The sequence below is a fragment of the Mustela erminea genome, chromosome 18 (assembly GCF_009829155.1).
Source record: "Mustela erminea isolate mMusErm1 chromosome 18, mMusErm1.Pri, whole genome shotgun sequence".
Lineage (NCBI taxonomy): Eukaryota > Metazoa > Chordata > Mammalia > Carnivora > Mustelidae > Mustela > Mustela erminea.
In genome coordinates, this window is record NC_045631.1 from 58,631,053 (window position 1) to 58,649,279 (window position 18,227).

General features: G+C 58.3%; 1 protein-coding gene across 3 annotated transcripts in view; it reads right to left on the reverse strand.

Annotated features, from left to right (window-relative positions):
* The window catches only part of CYTH1 (cytohesin 1), a 78,778-nt gene that overhangs the window by 22,427 nt on the left and 38,124 nt on the right, over positions 1-18,227 (reverse strand). Inside the window, exon 1 of one of the 3 annotated variants that reach the window (XM_032321959.1) lies at positions 18,005-18,085. The exons of 1 other annotated variant lie outside the window; for it this stretch is intronic. In XM_032321959.1, the coding sequence (XP_032177850.1) occupies positions 18,005-18,035 (31 nt within the window). In that variant the 5' untranslated portion in view covers positions 18,036-18,085. Of the gene's footprint in view, positions 1-8,007; positions 9,268-18,004; positions 18,086-18,227 lie in introns of those variants that run through there. One more of the 3 variants, XM_032321962.1, reaches the window with a different exon arrangement.

Below are 18,227 nucleotides of genomic sequence, written 5' to 3' on the forward strand. Positions count from 1 at the left end.
AGAATGGCCTCGCTGCATCCCTGGAACTCCAGGGAACGCTCACCAGTGCCGCCTGAGCAGCTGGACCCCGGACGCGTCAGCTCAGGGCAGGGTGCCTGCCGCTCCGGAGCAGGAGACTCTACGGACACGTGCTCCATTCTTGAGAAAAGCACACTTGAAGGAGGCACTCTAATTTCTCTCCATCTCACAGAGCAGACTTTGTAGCCCATGAAGACTGGAGGATCCCTTTAAGAAATAATTTCCTGAGGTTCTAGAAGACAAATATTCTTCTAACGTAACATGGTTTTGGAAATTTGAGGCAAAAGTTCATTTGTAATAGTTATTCCGTGGGGGAGATTAACCAGGCTGCGGTTCTGAAGGCACACGATGGTGTAATTAGATCACCGCGTCCCTACCCAAGCAGAGGCAAGACTACAGCCCTCGGACGAGGCTGATGAAAAACAGACCGAGCATGGAGAAAATGTGCATCTCAAGACTTGCTGTGCGCCCGGAGAAGCCAGTGTTTCTCCTTCCAGAGTGGAAAATCTCTGCGGTTGCTTTCTTCCCAGAACCTCATGCTCACCCGGTCCTGGTTAGCCTCCGCGCATGACCACTCTACGGGAAGGTCACCCTCGAGCCTCTGGGGCACCGATTCAGAACCTGCTGCTGATCCTCCCCTGCCAGCACAGGATCTTGGAAACAGTAAAGGAATCTTTCAAAAGCTATAAACCTCTAACACCAAAAAGTCATGGAGAGGGGCCTATGGCAGAAGAGGTTTCAACAAACTTCTGGGACAGAGAGCAGAGTGCCAACTCCTCCTTCCGGGGGCCGCGGGGGCCCGTCCCGGCCGGGTCTGCAGAGCCCGGCACAGTGCCTGACAGAGCACAGGCTGCGGATGTCCGCACCCCCAGCGGAACAAAACCCCTGAGCAAGCAGCTGAGCCGGGAGACCGGGCACTGCCCTTCCGGCGAAGCCAGATCCCGCCAACCAGACGAAAGCAGAGCCTCGATGCACACGAGGCCCGCCCCACACACGGAGCACCCATTCGACCTTCTGCCACCGCGTCTTACACCCACAGAGACGGCGGAACCTGCACCCCAGACGAGCACCAGCAAGGCAGGGAACAGAAAACCCATCCTGGAGCCGAACAAAAGAAAACTTCAAAAGAACAGAAAACTCTGAAAAAGGGACAGCTAAACAATATGCTCCTGGAAATTAAACCCATTTTTGTCCCCAGCTTCTTCCCATCAAAAAGGGGTTAAAAGACAGAGGCGGGGCACGTGCAGAACTAAGAGCAAAGAGACCTGAAGACAGAAGCAGAGACAGACTCACTCGGAGAGACGCTCACTGTAAAAATCCCCGAGTCAGAGGATTCGAGATGATCCTAAACCTCCATGAGCAGGAAGGGGAGGAGGTGGCCGGTGTGACAGTGGGAGATGGAGGAGGGGCTTTCGAGGGTCTAAATTAGAATGACTTTGACCCTAGAATTAATTCGCAGTCGATGTGGAGGACAAAACAGGATCATTTCAGACACAGGAGAGCTCCTTCGGGAGGAGGAGGACACCAGGACGGGGCAGGAGCAGCCTCGGGAGCCCGAGGGAGCGCGCGCGCGCACACACACACGCACACGCTCTCGTGTGTGGACGGGAAGGTGCCCGGCGGCCGGCAAGCAGCCCAACGCAAAGAAGGGACGGGAAGACCACCAAGGAGCATTTCTAAGATGTGGAGGCACCACGGGGCCTTCTCTCAACGAACAAAGAGGATCCTGGGACACAGAGCAACGATGAAGGAGATCGTGAGGCGGCCACAGCGGGCAGCGTTCAGGGGAGGAGGCGAGGAAGCAGAGTCCTCTGGGCCTCCTCGCCGGGGGCAGCTCCCGAGAGAGCGCCAGGCCGAAGGACCCCCGTTAGCGGTGCGCGCACGGCCTCTCAACCTCTGGAGTCGAACCGCAGACGCGGCCCGATGGCTGCCCGCAATCACGCGTTAACAGTCGTGCAGGCCAGAGCGAGGGGGCGGGCGGGGGGAAGGCAAGGCGGGTTTTGCTTACAAAACCAGGGACAGAGCTAACAGATCAACGAACAAGAAAATGAGGCTGTAAATAAATGAAGTTGTAAATATGTGTATGCAAGTTCCAAAAGTGGAAACAAAGGAACCAAACACTGAGGAACCATCCAGAATGGACAGCGAGAGTGGAGAGAACCATGTGAAGTGGGAGAGGTCGAGGGACCGCCTCCGACCTTGACAAACCCATCAGTGGGATGAGAACATTAACATGCACTTGGCAGCTACCAGAAGAGAAAAGCCAGAAAAAGTGAATGGCTAGCGGCTGCTTCTGGGGAGTGGGTCTGCGAATAGAGAGGTGGGTCCTATGAGTTCCTGAATACTGGCTCAAAAAATACATGTAGGCACTACTGCATTTTAAAAAAGGTTTTACTCACTTTTTTGAGAGAGAGTGCGCACAAGAAAGCTGAGGTGGGGGCGGGCAGAGGGGGAGGGAGAAGCAGGCTCCCCACCGAGCGGGGACCCCCCCCACCCCAGGACCCCAGGATCATGACCTGAGCCACCCAGGTAACCCAATACTACTGCACTTTTAAAATGGAAACTTTGTGAAAACATTCGTCTGTGGTCCCTAGAGAAGACAGGCCTTCTGCGTCCCGAGGTCAGAAGGGATCAGCACCGGCTAATCTACAGCAGGAATAAACAAAACGTGTTCCCACGTGCGCGACCTCCCGACATCAGCCGCAGGATCTCCCTGCCCACCGCGTTCCAGCCTGAGCCGCCTGCGGCCACAGCACTGCCTGCCTTTGGGTTCAGCAAATCCCCCGAGAACTTCTTTTACGGAAGGGCTGGTTTGCATCTCGTCGGTCTCATGCAGTTCTCCCCGTGACAGCAAACAACCCAGCACCCTAACCCACGTTCCTCCTGCACCGAAACTCATCAAGGGCAGGTCACCCCCTCACTTCAAGCCCTCGTGCACACACTGCCCCGGAGGAAAGTCAATGCCATGGAGAAAATGCTTCCCTTCACTTAACAGCAGAGAGGATCCAAACCATGGCTGGGGCAGGAGGGGGTCTGGGACCCCCGGGATGGGGCAGGCCATGCCAGGGCAGTTAGGCAAGACACAGTGGCGCACACCCCAGACCCCACGTGCCTGGAAAAGCAGCCTGGGCCCCAGCGAGGGCACGTACCAGTGCCATGGCTTTCCCTCGAAGCCATGAGGGTTAAACAGAAAAGATCGGCTGATGGGCCAGATGGCAGAGAAACAAACAACTCCTCCTCCCCCGACTGCCACGTGCTGCGGCCACGCTTCTGTGCCAGGAAGGCGGCTAAGCCCCCTTCTCTCGAAAAGAATGGCAACCAGTGAGGCAGCAGCCCAAGCACAAAAGATGGGGGGCAGAGCGCCGGGGGTCTAAAGGCCTCCGGGAGGCACTCCTGCGAAGGTTAATTTACCAGGTGTCCCCCTTCCAGCAAGGGGGCCAGTGCAGGATGGGCCCTCCCCAGTCCCTTGCGGGGTTCCAATTCAATGCAGGGGATTAAAGTGTGGACAACAAGGGACCATTGTGCTCAGCTGTGAATAGAAAACCCACACAAGGGAAGCTTCCATTTATTTCTTTATTTAAATGTTGCTCTGCAGATTTTACCAGTCGCAGAGCCCCAGAGCCGCAATGGGCTCCATCCAGCACATACAAAGGAGGACTGTCTTAAAGGGACAGCTCCCAGAAACAAGCACATGGCGGCAATCCCGCTGGGCTCAGCGGCTCCCCCTGCCCGGCCCCCCCTCCGCAGGCAGGAGCAGGTGCCCAGCAATCCGCCATGAAGTCCAACCAAGAAAGCAGTTCTTCTGAGAGCAGTTCCTGCTCAGCAGGAGCACAGGCGGCCGCCGGCCAACACGGACCACTCTGCCCTACATCCCTGGCAGTGCTAAAGGTGTGCTTCGGGACAGAGACACCACTCGCGGAGGTCCTCCGGCGACACCAGAGCCCTCTGCCTGGCTCGAAAACACGCCACTCGCCTTGTTTTCAAACGCGACCATCCACCGTCGCCTTCTTATATGTAGCCCCTGCCTCTCAGTGGGTAAGAGGGGTCCAAATTTAAACCAGCACAGCAGGGAAATGTTTTAAGGGAGGCCAAGAATCTAGAAAGGTCCTTCTTCCCCCCCATGCCTGGAGAAGGTAAACAGGCAGGAGAGAACACCCTAGACCAAGTTCCCACCCAGGCTAGGGAGGGCATCAGTGTGTCTGGACACGCCCCGGGACCAGAGGTACCCGCTGGTGTGAGCAGGGCCAAACCTTCGCAGATCTGTATGTTTTATGAGACTGAAAATACACATCTTCAGACCGGACTAGAACAGAGCAGCAGTGGCCAAGTACATGCTTTCTCATACCCTCTCTACAAAGTGCTGCCAGAGAACCCAGCCACTTACAAACAGCTTCTGGGTTTGAGAGGACATATCTGGGACGCTGTCCATGGGAGAGAAGGCGGTTTCCTCCCCTCCAAAGACTTAAAAGGTGGAAGGGCCTGCGTCTACCAACCTCAGACCTCTGCAGATCCTACCGGTTCGATGCCTCACACGGCCGCACCCGATGGGCTGAGTCACCTGGTCTCCCAGGAAATCCCAGTGACTTACAATGTGAAAGACTCAAGAGATTAGAAGGAACTCCACTCCAGTGGAGACCAGTGCCCGAGTTCCTTCTAATCTCTTGAGTCTTTCACGTTGTAAGTCACATTGTAATCTCACATTTCAACAAACTTGCACAAACCTCTCAAGCCCAAGCTGACACCGGAGGACCTGGGTCAGACCTTTGCGGCAGGGATAAGGCGGCGACCCACACACAGAGCAGCTCTGAGTAAAGAGCAGCACAGGGACACGGAACACAAAAAGCTGCGATGACTCAGGAACTGCAGTGAAAGCCTCGGTTCGGCGCAGAGACAGGCCTCAGGACGGCCGGCACGCCCAGAGGGCAAAGGAGGGAGGACGCACACAGCACAGCGACAGGACCAGAGCCGGAACCCGGCTGCGCCCGTGAACCAACAGGGCCGATGATCACATCAGACCTTTACAGAAAGTCTGCTGACTTTGGAAAACCAATGACTCTTCCTTCCTACTAAGTCAAGACCAGGCATTCTTTCTAACCTGCATACAGTGTCATTCCACGTCAAGAAGGAAGGACAGCCTGACGCCAGCTACAGCCCAGATGAACCCTGAGGACAGCAGGCTCAGGGAAAGCAGCCAGCCATAAAAAGCCACTTGCTGTAGGATTCCACCTCCCTGAGGTCCCCAGAGCAGCCAAATCCACAGACAGAGAGTAGGACGGAGGCTGCCAGGGGCCGGGGGAAGGGAGCTGGGGGGGCGGTGCTGACCGGGGACCCAGTTTCCATTTTACAAGGTGGAAACTTCTGGAGCCTGGCTGCACAACACGGACTATCCAGAGCGCGACCGAACCATCTGCTTGCGACCATCGGTTTTACTTCCTGTGTGCGTCACCCTCATGAAAGTGAACGAAACATACGGAAAGTTAATGGCAGTATCCTGACTCCCTGATTTCTGCTCACTGTGCTCCTCTCCCCCGACCGACTTACGGCCATGTCTCACCACCAATTTATGGCCTAGGAGATTTTCTTTTTTTGAAGATTGATTTATTCATTTTCAGGGTGGGGAGGGGGAGGGAGGAGCCGCAGAGGGAGAGACGGTCCCAAGCCGATTCTCTGCGGAGTGCAGGGGCCTGATCTCATGACCCGGAGATCGTGACCTGAGCTGAAACCCAAAGTCCGACACTCTACCAACGACGGAGCCACCCAGGCGGCCCCGCCTAGATTTGAAGGAACTTGCCCACGAAACGCAGAGCAGGAGTGAGATCAGCACGTGGCCCACAGCTGATACTCAGCACAGAGAGGCCAGCGTCCCTCTAGCAAACGGCCATGCGAACATTTACTAGTCCAGTTTAACTTCTGTCCACACGAAAGCCACCAAGTCTCCTACGTAGGAGGAAGGACAGATACATTAATGATTTTACTGCCGTTTTCTGCATCTTTAAGAAAAACTCTGTTCCAGGGGGGCGCCTGGGTGGCTCAGTGGATTAAAGCCTCTGCCTTCGGCTCAGGTAATGATCTCAGGGTCCTGGGATCGAGCCCCGTGTCGGGCTCTCTGCTCAGCATGGAGCCTGCTTCCCCCTCTCTCTCTGCCTGCCTCTCTGCCTACTTGTGATCTCTCTCTGTCAAATAAGGAAATTAAAAAAGAAAGAAAAAGAAAAGCTCTGCTCCTGCCTCAGTCTCAGAGCCGGCTCATTAGTCCAGAGCAGCTACCCGGGGCTGAGGGCGGGAGGAGGACCCCGCTGGGACGCTCCTCGCCAGCCCATGCCGGGATCTGGGGGGACACTCCTCGCCGGCCCATGCCGGGATCTCCGGCCAAGCCCCTCACCCCGCCCCAACTGGAATGGGCGGTCATCATCACAGCCCTTCTCAAACGAGAGAACAGGTATCAAACAGTCCCACAGACGCCCAGCTGGCTCAGGTATTGGGGCAACTCGCGATGGCAGGGTTGCGAGTTCGAGCCCCATGTTGGGTGTAGAGATCACTTAAAAACAAAAGCTTTATTAAAAAATGAAAACAAACCCACACAGCCCATACACTTAGAGGGAAAAAGGGTATTCTGTCCTCTTACCTTACACACAGAAGGGAACTGACACATTTTATCCAGAAAGTCCTAAAACTCCAGCACTAACCAGCCAACCAAAGGGAGATGAGGTCAAATTTCAAGGTAGTAAAAGAGACGAAATCATAAAATTGTATGCTTAAAGTTTGGTTTAGAAAAACAAAGTTAGGGGCACCTGGGTGGCTCAGTGGGTTCAGCCTCTGCTTTCAGCTCAGGTCATGATCCCAGGGTCCGCTGAGCAAGGAGCCTACTTCTCCCTGCCCCCACCCCCGGCACCTGCCTCTCTGCTCACTTGTGATCTCTGTCAAATAATTAAATAAAATCTTAAAAAAAAAAGAAAAACAAAGTTAACATCTGCTTTCAATGAAAGGTAAAAACTAGAAAACAATCTAGAAACCCTCTCCACCTTTTCTCAAGCCTGACAGCGATAAGATCCGCTCTGGCTGGAGTTCTGCAGCAGGATTCTCTCAGGCTTCAGACTTCCACTCTCCGTCTGCAAGGCTGTCTTTAAAAGGATCACAGGAACGGAAAGCAGAGCTGGAACCAGCTCAGCAGGGGACAACCATTTTCTTGCCTGGCCCCGTTAAGACAGAGGCAGAGTGCTCAGCTCTTGGGGAAACCCTGGGAATTCCCTACCCAACAGACCAAGTCATCTGCACTCGCCACCTCTTCTCCCGAGGGAGGGGCTCCAGGAACGCCCCCGTGCCCAAAGCGGTACCCCTCCCGTGGCACAGCTGTGTGGCCACACCCCTTTCAGTCCAAAACAGAGGCTTGCGGGGGGGGGGGGGGGTGTTAAGAGGTCAGTTTTGTCTCACTTCACCTGCTCCTAAAACCTATTTGTACGCCAGCTCCTGGTAAAACCCTCATGTTCTGGCACACTAGAATATTCTCTGTCCGTCTGATCGTGGGAACGGACCCCTAGGATGCAACGACATGTGCAATCCCAGCTCCTTTTCTGGGCGCGCCGTTGGGAGGACGACTAGCCACTCCCAGGAGTGGCTCCAAAGTCCTCAGAGGCACGCGGAGCTCACGGGCTGGGTCCAGAGGGGAGAGATCGCCCTGCATCCAACCCTCTCTTCCTGCTGTCCTGTTCCTCACTTTGCCGAGCCGGGGCCACCAAAATGGGCCATCAGCTTGCTCCTGAACCTCAGGCCTAAAAAAAACCACACTGAATACTGGAACATCTACCCCAAGAAGCCAGTGGAAAAACCCTAGGAGGAGAGAACACGCAGAACCCCGAGGCGGTCATGCAGAGACGGCCGCGTGCACAGCACACCATGGGCTGTGCTGGGGGGGGGGGGGCAGCGCAGCAGAGCATACCCGAGCGGCCCGCACTCTCCGCATGATGCCCCGCGCGCCACCACCCGGCCTCTTACCCAAGGCGAGTCCCCTCTCCGGCAGCCCCCGCAGCCCCCGTCAAAGCCTGGGCCGCTCGCCGCTCTCCGCTTCAGAGGCCATGGTGGGCCGGCACCGCGGCCCCACGGTGCCAGACTCCCGGGAGCTCCCGCAGCCCCCAGCGGACGCAGGGATGGAGCCAGCACGGCATGTGTGCCGGCACAGCCAGGGTGGGGGAGGCAGCCCGGGAACAAAAGCCGAGTGGAAACCTTGGACGGAGAGGGAGAGGGAGCCGATCCTGGCGGGGAAGGCTGGCGGGGACAGAGATGGCTGCGGAGCTGCCACCGGCTGACACTCGGCGTGTGTGCGGCTCAGCTCAGTTCCTCGCGGGTGTATTTCCATGAATGCGATTACAGCCGGCCCCTCCTACTACCCCCCACGCGGCCTCCTGGGGGAGGGGTGCAGATCGCTCGCAGGCTGCGCTTGCTCTTCTCTACCCCAGAAGCAGAAGGCTGATGGCTGCTTCACTGAGAGGATGTTAACCCTTCCCTGAGGTGCCCTCTCCTTACTGAGCAGAGACGACGGGGCAGCCCCACGGGGCCGGGCGGGGGAGGCTGTTCCATCGCACTCGGCACCTGGCCACCCCTCCTCCTGCCCTACACCCCGGCAGCAGACAGTCATGCTGACCAAAGGCCCCCGTGCTCCGGGGCCCAGGCCTCGCGTCTCCACACAGGTGTGCTCCGGCCTTTCCAGCAGAGGCCTGGCCTCCCACTCCCACACGGGAGGTGGCAGCACCACATTCCAGCACATTCTGGTTAGCAGCAGCTCGGCGAGCTGATCTCAGGGACAGTACCGTAAGGTGGCCGTTGACATGAAACATCACTGCAGCCCGAGAGCCGTGGCTCTCAAACTCAGAGGACCCGGGGACAACCCACGGGACACCCTTAAACACACAGACTTGGAGCCCCAGCACCCAGGATGTGGGTTCCACGTTAGACCGGAGCATGAGATGACTCGAGGCAGCTGTCTTTAGCTGGTGAGGAAGAGACACAAGGTTCTACAATCAAGTGCCAAAGAAGCACTTTGGAGGAAAAAGAGAAGAGAAACCACGACACCAGCTAGGGGCTCTGTGACCTCCTGCCGGTCGCTCTCCGTCACAAGGGCGTCCAGGCAAAGCAGGGGGTTGAGCTGAGCACCCCCACCACCTCACCTCCAGATGGGACAACCCACAGTGTCTCTAGGCGTTGCCACATGTCCCCCGGAAGGCAGAACTGCCCTGCTTAACCACCACTGCTCCCCATGACCAACAACGGAGAAGACAAAACCACCCCCATGGCCCCCACCCAACTTCCAGTCTTCGGTCCTTAGGAAGATGCTGGGAGGAGGCACCCCCCACCCCACGCAAGGCCTGGCCCCACCCCACCTCTCGTCCTACTAACAGAGGCTGCATGCCCCTGGGGATTCCTTGTCACCAGCACAGGGTCCCAGACCTGACCCAAATATCCCAACTCTGTAGCCCAGCCTCCGTCTTTGAAGAAATAGTCATAATAGGAACTATTTTACTTCTGTGCCAAAATGGCAGTTCTCATCTGTAAAATCTTACCAAGTCCATGGAAAATAAACCTCAGAATTACTCGCGAACCCTCTGCTTTGGGCGGCAAAAGGAACGAGCTTTCAACAGCGGCGCACCCGGAGTCCCCACCTGACACGGGCGCTCCACTGGAGAGCCAGCCGCTCCGGCCTGCCCCCGGGAGGGCCCTCCTGTCCCCCCGACTCTCACTCCCAGTCTCCCTCCACTTCCCTGTGTCTCGGGGCTCGTGCTCACCGACCCTCAGAAGCTACCACTCGCAGGGAAGACTCTGGGGCCACCGCGGACAGACTCCCCTCTCATCCCACACGTGCTGTGACCGCCACCTGAGCCTCTCGACCCACGCCGCCCCTCCGTGTCCACTCACGCAGCCTACCGTCGGGCGACGCGCTGTCCTTCCAGGGGGCTCCTCTGTCCAGCAGTAGCCCCCGCTCTACGTGAGTAACCAACGGGGCTCTGCCTGCTGTTCTGAGGCAACACCACTGTTTTATACACACACAGAGCAGGGACGGCCCTGCTGGTGGCTGCCGACCTCTCACCTCCTGCCTGAGACCAGTCACGGTGCCCCCAGGCGACCACGCCCACGGCCACCCAGCCATCGGAGGACCTGCCGCGGGGCTTCACCTGCGGCCTGGGAGCCGGGCAAAGGTTCAGCCTGAACCCAGGCCACAGGCGGCTGCGAGCAGAACCCAGGACAGTCAGTTCTCAGCACAGACCACAGGACACGGGACGTGAACAGACGAGAAGTCAGAGCAATAAGCTACCGACAGAATGGCTACAGGGTGGTCCTCATGTATGGAGAGGACAGATGCTGAAATAGCCCCAGATCAAGTTCGTGAAATCACAGTGATCAAACACAAAGACCGTTCCCAGACTATCTAGTCATCTCAGGAAATCCACCGAGAGAGACAGTAAGAGTTTTTAAAAATGGTTTTCTCAGACTGCTAATTAAACAATCTTAAAAAAAAAAAAAAAGGCTGTACCACCATAAGCAAGGCGCCCTGTGAGCTACCGAGAAGATACAGAGATGGCGAGACATGGTTCAGCCCCCAAAGAGCTCACATGTCACTATTCTCTTGGAAGGAGAAAGAATCAGGCGGGTACGAGAGAGGACACTGGCAACAGGTGAACACGGCAGCCACATGCCACAGGCTGCCCACGGGGGCTGAGGCTGCAGCCTGCTCTGAAGGCCGGAGCCAGGAGGAAGAGGGCGCGCCAGGCTGGGGAGAGGGACAGGTGCGTGAGGGAAAGGGGCGAACATTCCGGAAAGGTGGGGGGAAACCGGAGCCACACCGTGTCCTCTGACTCTGACACGAAGACCTCTGGATTCTGCCCCTGCCAGGGCCCCCAGCTCCCCCCGCGGGCTGGCACGAGACGCCCCTGCGCAGGGCTCACGTCCTGCCCTCTTCCCGCCAGCGCGGCCTCAGACACATGGAGCCGGCCCCGGGGACCCCCAGCACGCGTGCGGGGCAGTCCGCACCACTTACTCGGTCATCGGAGGTAAATTCCTATACTTCAACTCGTCAAGGGCCCAAGCGTGCTAATCCTCGGCGGGAGGCACTGCCAAGCCCCAGCTGACCTAGGCAAAGCGCCACGGCCCAGCACGCACAGTGGACAGAGAGCCCGGGTCTCAACCCCCTTCCTGGCACATGGCAACTGGGGCGCAGAGCGTCAACAGCTGTACTCCATTCCTGACACTGAGACGTGCTTTATTTTTCTTTAGTAAAAGCTAAAGCATAACCACTTCTTGCGAGAGGCGAAGACTGACCTCTGTCCCACGGAGAAGGGCCTGCAGACCTCTTGAGAGAGCAGCAGTGTCTCCTCCAAGCCCCAAGTGGGAGAACCTGGTTCCCAGAACCAGACACCGACCCTCATTGGAGCTGCCCGGGGTCCAGAGAAGGCTTCCCGAAGTCTGAGAGAAGCTGAGGAAGGGAGACGGCCCTGGGCCGGGCACCCACCTTCTGCGTCCTGGCCGGTCGCGGGGGCCGCTCACGGACGGGCCGCAGCTGGGGCAGGCACAGAGGCCTGGCCGCGGGGACGGGGCCCCTCCTAGCGCCAGCGCAGGCCCAGCGCCCTAGGCCTTGCATTCTGAGAGGCTGCCCTCGGGGTTCTGCACCTCCTGCCCTTGGCAGAGGGCACGGCCGAGCCGGGAGCAGCACCGCAGGGAGGACAGCCATGAGGCGGCAGCAGGAGACAACGAAGGTCGGTGCCACGGTCTCTGCCCTCAAGACCCTGGCTGGCACTTCTCCTTCTCCAGGATGAGCTCGGGAGGAGATGTGATCCGGGGGGGGTGGGGGCTTTGGCTGTGAACCCCTGACACTGGGAAGGTTTCCGGTGGCACTTGTTCCTCTAGTAAACAGATCCCCGCCTCCTGGTCGCCCCGCAGATTCTGTTGTGACTGGCTTCTCTGGACCAGTTGTCTTCTACCCCCAAGCCCCAAACCCCCAGAGCCAGCATGTGGCAGGGCCAGCCTCTCACCCGGGCAGGACAGAGTCACCAGGAAAACAAAGGAAGACCTGAGCGGAGGCGGGAAGACCCCAGCAGGGAGAGGTCTCTCCCCGGTGTCTATATGTCACAGGTCCTAAAAGCACTACGTACATCTCCAACGAGATTTTTACAGAGATGACACAAATGAAGTAATAATAAAGTTCTAATGAAGAAGTTTATACACAGATAGTCCAGAAAAGCATGAGAGAGAAAAAAGGTGACATGAGAGAGTCGCTCCTGGAGGCTCACCGGTGAGGCTGGGTGACAGGGGACAGCACAAGGGACATTCAAGAGACGCTGACCCACCTGGCAGCGCCTCGGGTCACACAGTCTCGGGAAGAAATGACAAACAGAAACAAATGTAAAGAGAAGTGTGCTGTCAACCCCTGGTGGTGGGGCAACAAGCCAGCCAGGCACCGGGGAAGACGCGGCGGACGCCCACCTCATTTACCACAGCATCAATTCCAGCCGAACCACGGACTTGAACGTAGAGAAGGAAACCATCCCAGTTCTAGCATAAAGCACGGATGACTCCGGTCACGGTCTCGGACAGCGTGTCTCCCGCAGGAAGACGAAAAGCTTCTGAGTGGAAACGGAGCCCGACCAGCTAAAGGCCAACAGCCGGGGACAGCAAACACAGAAGCAGGCGCCAGGGGTCATTCTTCAGTCCCCAGGGAGCAGCGGGAAGCCCAGGCAGACGAAGACCGACACCACCGGCAAAGGACATGGAGGCAGATGCTCCAGAAAAATATAGACGGTCCGACACGGAAAAATGCCTGAACTCTCTAGAAACAGAGAATTTAAAACACGCCGATTAACAGCATACCATACTGCTCCCCAACAGTCGGGCAGAAATTAAACGTCTGATGACATGGGGGACCCTGACAAGGGCGTGGGGGGCACACGAGCGGCCAGGGGCGTGTAACCCGGCACCGTCCTTCTGCCATACCAAAGCTCAAAAGCCACGGACCTGTCCATTCAGCACTTCCGTTTAAGAACTGACCCAACCCTTAAGGGGGTAGGAGAAGAATCAATGCAACAAGATGGGATCGGGAGGGAGACAAACCATAAGAGACTCTTAATCTCACAAAACAAACTGAGGGTTGCTGGGGGGAGGTGGGGTAGAGATGGGGTGGCTGGGGTTATGGACATTGGGGAGGGTATGTGCTTTGGTGAGTGCTGTGAAGTGTGTAAACCTGGCGATTCACAGACCTGTACCCCTGGGGATAAAAATATATTATATGTTTATAAAAAATAAAAAATTTAAAAATTAAAAAAAAAAAAAAAAAAAAAAACCTGACCCAACCGACATCCTCCGGAAGTTGCGAAAGTTACAAAGTACTTAAACACCACGTGGTCACGAGAAAGGAGGAGCTGATCTGTGAGTGACGGTCTAGAAAATTCTCTAAGACATCCTCAGTGTGACCAGCAACCGTGGAGCAGCAGGGGCACCAACACAGACTCTGGAGAGAGGGACGCACCTGAAGCTGGGCGCGGACCCTCCTCAGAGACCAGGGCCAGGGTCGCCTCACGGTCTACCTCCCTGTGTCGGGCTCCACAACTAAGGCCATGCTTTTTTTTCGATGGTTTTTTGTTTCTTTGTTTTTAAGATTTTGTTTATCGACGTGAGAGAGCACGAGCAGGGGCAGAGGCGGAGGGAGAGCCTGACGGGGGGCTCGATCCCAGGACCCTGGGACCATGTCCTGAGCCAAAGGCAGAGGCTTAACCCACTGAGCCACCCAGGCACCCCTGCTCTAAAGCTGTAAGCACCCACTGTACCTACGCCACGCTGCTGTGGCTTTGTATGTGGGACTCCGTCTGAAGTCTCTGCATCAGTGTCCTGAACTCTTACCAGAAATACAGAAGAACAGAGACTTCAGACACCAGAAAGAAAGGAGATGCAGAGAAGCCACTAACCAGGAAAAGACACTGACCGGCTCTTCCGTGAGTGACGGCGCTGTGCAGTAAGGAAGAGTTCTTCTCTTAAGGAAGGCGGGGTGTACTGGGGTGAGTGCGAACCCCCAGCAGAGGTGACCTGCCCGTCTCTGCTTCCCCCAGCGTGTCACCAGCCTCTACGGAGCCAGGCACATCACATCCTCGGGAGACGCGTGCGGGGGGTCACGAGATGGCCGTGCCCTAGCTGTGCTCTTGAACATGAGCTCCCAGCTGAGCCCGATGTCCCTCCAGGAGCCACGGTGATGATGTTCGCTGGCAGAGCTGACTGGGCTAGACCAGGTCACTTCAGAGGCCGTCGGAGTCCAAGAACACACTGCGTTTAGGGACTGTCCCAGCTGCAGCTCCTCGGAGGGCAAACAGGAGGCCAGCAGCAGCGACAAGAGTCTGTTTCTAACAAGGAAATCTCAGCCAAGTGGAGGACAAACAGAAAAGGGGCAGAGGGCAGAACAATATGCCTTCGGGGGGTTGTCCAAATGCAGGGAAACCCTGATACCCTAAAACACTTCCAGAAGGTCTGGCCCTCCATCCTTCAACCAGAAGCACACTGCATGCAGGTTCTACAGCCCCCACCACAAACACACTCTGGGGAACCTTCCAGAACCACAGAGAGTGTTGTTGACAAGAACTGGAATGTCCTCGCCCCCACTAGCCACTCTGTGTACTGATGAGGACCCTCAAGGCCCAGACCGAGGGGGCCTGCCAAGACAGACCCCCAGTACCTGCCTTTTCTTTCCCCCAGGGCTGGCTGCTGAGACCACCCCACCTGCCACCTGCACATCCCACCTGTCTGCGGGACTTGGGGCCCCGGGTGCCGGCAGCCAGGCCGGTGCTTTCCGACTCCATAACAGAACTCGTTCAGGCCATAGACAACCATCCGCTTCTTCAGAGAAGTGGGACCCGAGCCTCGTTTCTGCTCACCTTTGTAAGAAAAGGCAAGGGCAGTTCTGACCCTCTTACGATGACACTGAGAGCATTTGTGTCTGGTGCGCTCACGGGAGGGCCTAGGAGATTCAGCCCAGAGCGAGTCGCCTGGACACCTGTCACGGCAGACGGTGATGCGGGATGCAGGAGGCGCTCCTGCCTCACAATAAAGATGCAAACCCAACCCCGCAGAAGGGAGCGAGGAGTACCCGTGGGAGTACGGACTTCCAGTCCCGGCACTGCAACCTTCCCTCTTCCTGCATACCCCACGCTGCGCGGCTTGTCCAGCGCAAGGCTGGCCCCGTCCCGGGACTGCGCCAAGAGGATGGGCTCGGGCCATAAGTCAACAGCAGGGGGAGGATTTCTGCAGTCACCCGAGAACCCAGGATCCTGGTGGAGAGGCACTCTGCCTAGTTCTACCCCACGCCTCTTCCTATAATAATAGGATTTTACACTCACATAGAATCTCACAGCTTAACAGGTTTCTCCTTCGTCTCTGTTCCTATGTGCACGGCAAAGCCCAGCTATGAACTCCGACGCTTCCTGACGGTGGAGGTGGCACTGCTAGCTCCGGTTTGCCAAGGAGGCAGGACTCACTGAGCAGGACATTCTAATGACACACACAGCCCCGTTCGCACGCCCCGGCCGAGTCCCTGGACCCTCAGTGCCTCGTCCCGCAGTAACCAAGTTCACTGCAGCTCAGCATTGCGGAGCACCTGCCTGTGACCGCCTTGAGCTCGGAGCTCGGATTCAAAGGGCTCCGGCCCCTGCCCTGCACAGAACACCAGGGCGGGCGGGGAGGCGTGCAGGCCCGGAGCTGCAGCCCCCGCAGCCGCCAGGGCCACGCTCACACGGCACTCGCAGCACACGCGGGGACACCAAGGAGCTCGGACAGGTCAAGCCTCCGAGCCAGGGCTTGGAAGGACAAATGGATTCCCCAAATGGAGAAGCAGAGACTAACGCCGACACACATACCCAGGAAGGCGAGGCGGCCGGGTGCCTGGGGACTGGGGGCACAGCTGCGGTCAGGACCCAGGACACATCAGGACTGGCCGGCGCCAGAAGAGAGCCCAGCATCAGCTTGCGAGGGCCTCGTGTTCCACACGCCAGGGAGCTCGGGTTCCAGCCCAGAGGAAAGGTTCAAGGGCGAAACAAGGGGGACTACGCGTTGAAGAGATGGGCCGAGATCACGGGAAGCCAGCCTGCGGAAGCCGCCGCTCGCTCCTCGCCCGCACGGCACTGTGCTGGGAACCGAGGCACGCAGGGGCCACACAAGGACAGAAGCCAAAAGCATCTGTAACGTCCGGGTTATGGATCGGAGATTAGCGCGGCAGGAAAACTTCTTGAGACACAACCCCCCACTTACCCTTTCCTAGGTGTGCTCTTTGGAGCCTGCGGACCTAGAGCAGCTCTGTGAGGGGCGTGACGTGGACACTTCCCTCTCTGCCCTGGGGTCTTGGGGACCTGCCAGAGCCAAGTCTGTCCGCTCCCTTCACTCTCACGCCTGCCCAGAGCCGCTGCTGCATCCCCTCGGGATCTGTAGGGACCTGTTTTAGTGGCAGTTGAAAGGGCAGCTGCGCTGGCCTCGGGAGTCCCAGAGGACAGGACGGAGTGCCCCTGGGAGGGGTGAGGGTGACGAGAACAGCCGGCAGTTCCTGAAGGTGACTCATTCCAAACAAAGCTGCCTGTGAACCCTATCTCTGAACCCCGAGCTCTAAGTCCCCAGCCCCAAAACGGCACCCCACTCTCACCACACCGTGAGCCGTGCATGCTGGACGTTAGGGCCTCCAGGACAGCTGGACGCTGATGACACAGGACCCCCTGAGTCAGCCTCTCGAGGGACTCTTCAGTGAGGTCCTTGGGAGTCTGAGGCCAGCCCCCCCGTCGGGAAGGCCCGCAGGACATGAGGGAGCATGCGGCACGGTGACCAGCAGTCATGGTGTGCCTGGGCCAGGCTCACACCCGCTGTCTCGAATCATCAGTAAAGTGACCTGTTCCTTTCCCACGAGAGACCCTGGCGACCATGGACTTGCCTGGCAGCTAGATCACCTCCTGCAGGGGTGCAGCGCTCGCCCTCTCCTCACGGCCCCCTGCCGCGCAGAGGGATTACCACCAGCCCCTCCGCGCCCCTCCCCCAGCCTCCCCCACACGCTGCAGCTTTCCGAGTCACCGCGGGTCCGGTCCGGCATGAGCCGTCTCAGGTGAAACCTGGAAATGTACTGTGTGGTGACCCAGGTACGGAAAAGCAGAAAAAGGCCCCAAAACTTGTTCCAACTTTCTCAAAACCTACCTTGAAAGAGAGTGCAATGTTTATCTCAAGCTTTGTCACCAACGACAAAGCAGCATCCACTCCGCTGCCCTCCGGCGGCGGCAACGCGCTGCCACGTAGCGCAGGCGTCGCCAGACACAGACGCGTCCACGCGCGACACGCCGCACTCCGCAGTCGGAACCCCGGCCCCGCAGGGCTCTCCTCCCCAGCTCTTCCGGGGCCCTCAGCTGTGTCACCCCCTCCCTCGGAGCCTCCCTGGGTGCCGTGTGGGTGCCGTGAGGGCGCCGAGAGGATTAGGGACGTCCACAGACGCCACGGACCCCGCAGTCCGCAGCGACACCAAAAGAGGAAGGTCCCACGAGCTCTGCATGTTCCCACCCCTCGTCGCACCCCTACTGGCGGCTGCCCCCGCCGTGCTCTGACGCCCGCGCGTTTCACCGTGGCCCTCTGGGGCGCGGCGACCCCAGAGCCCGGGGCCACTGTCACTCAGAGCCGGGGAGCACGGACACTCGCGCTAGGACGCAGGCCCCGCAGAGCAGCGCCCGGGGGATCTTCCCCGAAGAGCAGAGACAGGCTGGGGGCCGGGCGGGGGCCCTGCTCTGGGTGAAACACACGGAGTCACACGCAGCCCCACGCAGGCCTCGCCCCCGAACCACTCAGGACCCTCCAGTCCTTCTCCCGAGAACAGTGAGGGAAAACCCCGAGTCTGGGGGCCGCTCCTCCCGGCAAGGCAATAAAACTGTCATCACAGGATGTCCCGCTGGATGGGGACAGCCGCAACCCCCACTGCGGGCGCCTAGGCGAGACCCGGACTCACCATCGTCTTCCCCGGGGGCTTGCAGGACCATCTTCCCCCAGCCCAGCGGGACCCTGACGGTGCCAGATGTTGTTCGTCTAAGGGGCACCCGACGACGGTTCCCTGGGCGGGGGCAGGGGGGCTGGGTGGGGCCCGGAACACCTGCCGGCCTCGGTCACTGCCGCCACCGCCTCCGGGACAGCTCAGCGCTCCTTCCTGAACTGCGGAGCCAATGAGCCTTCCC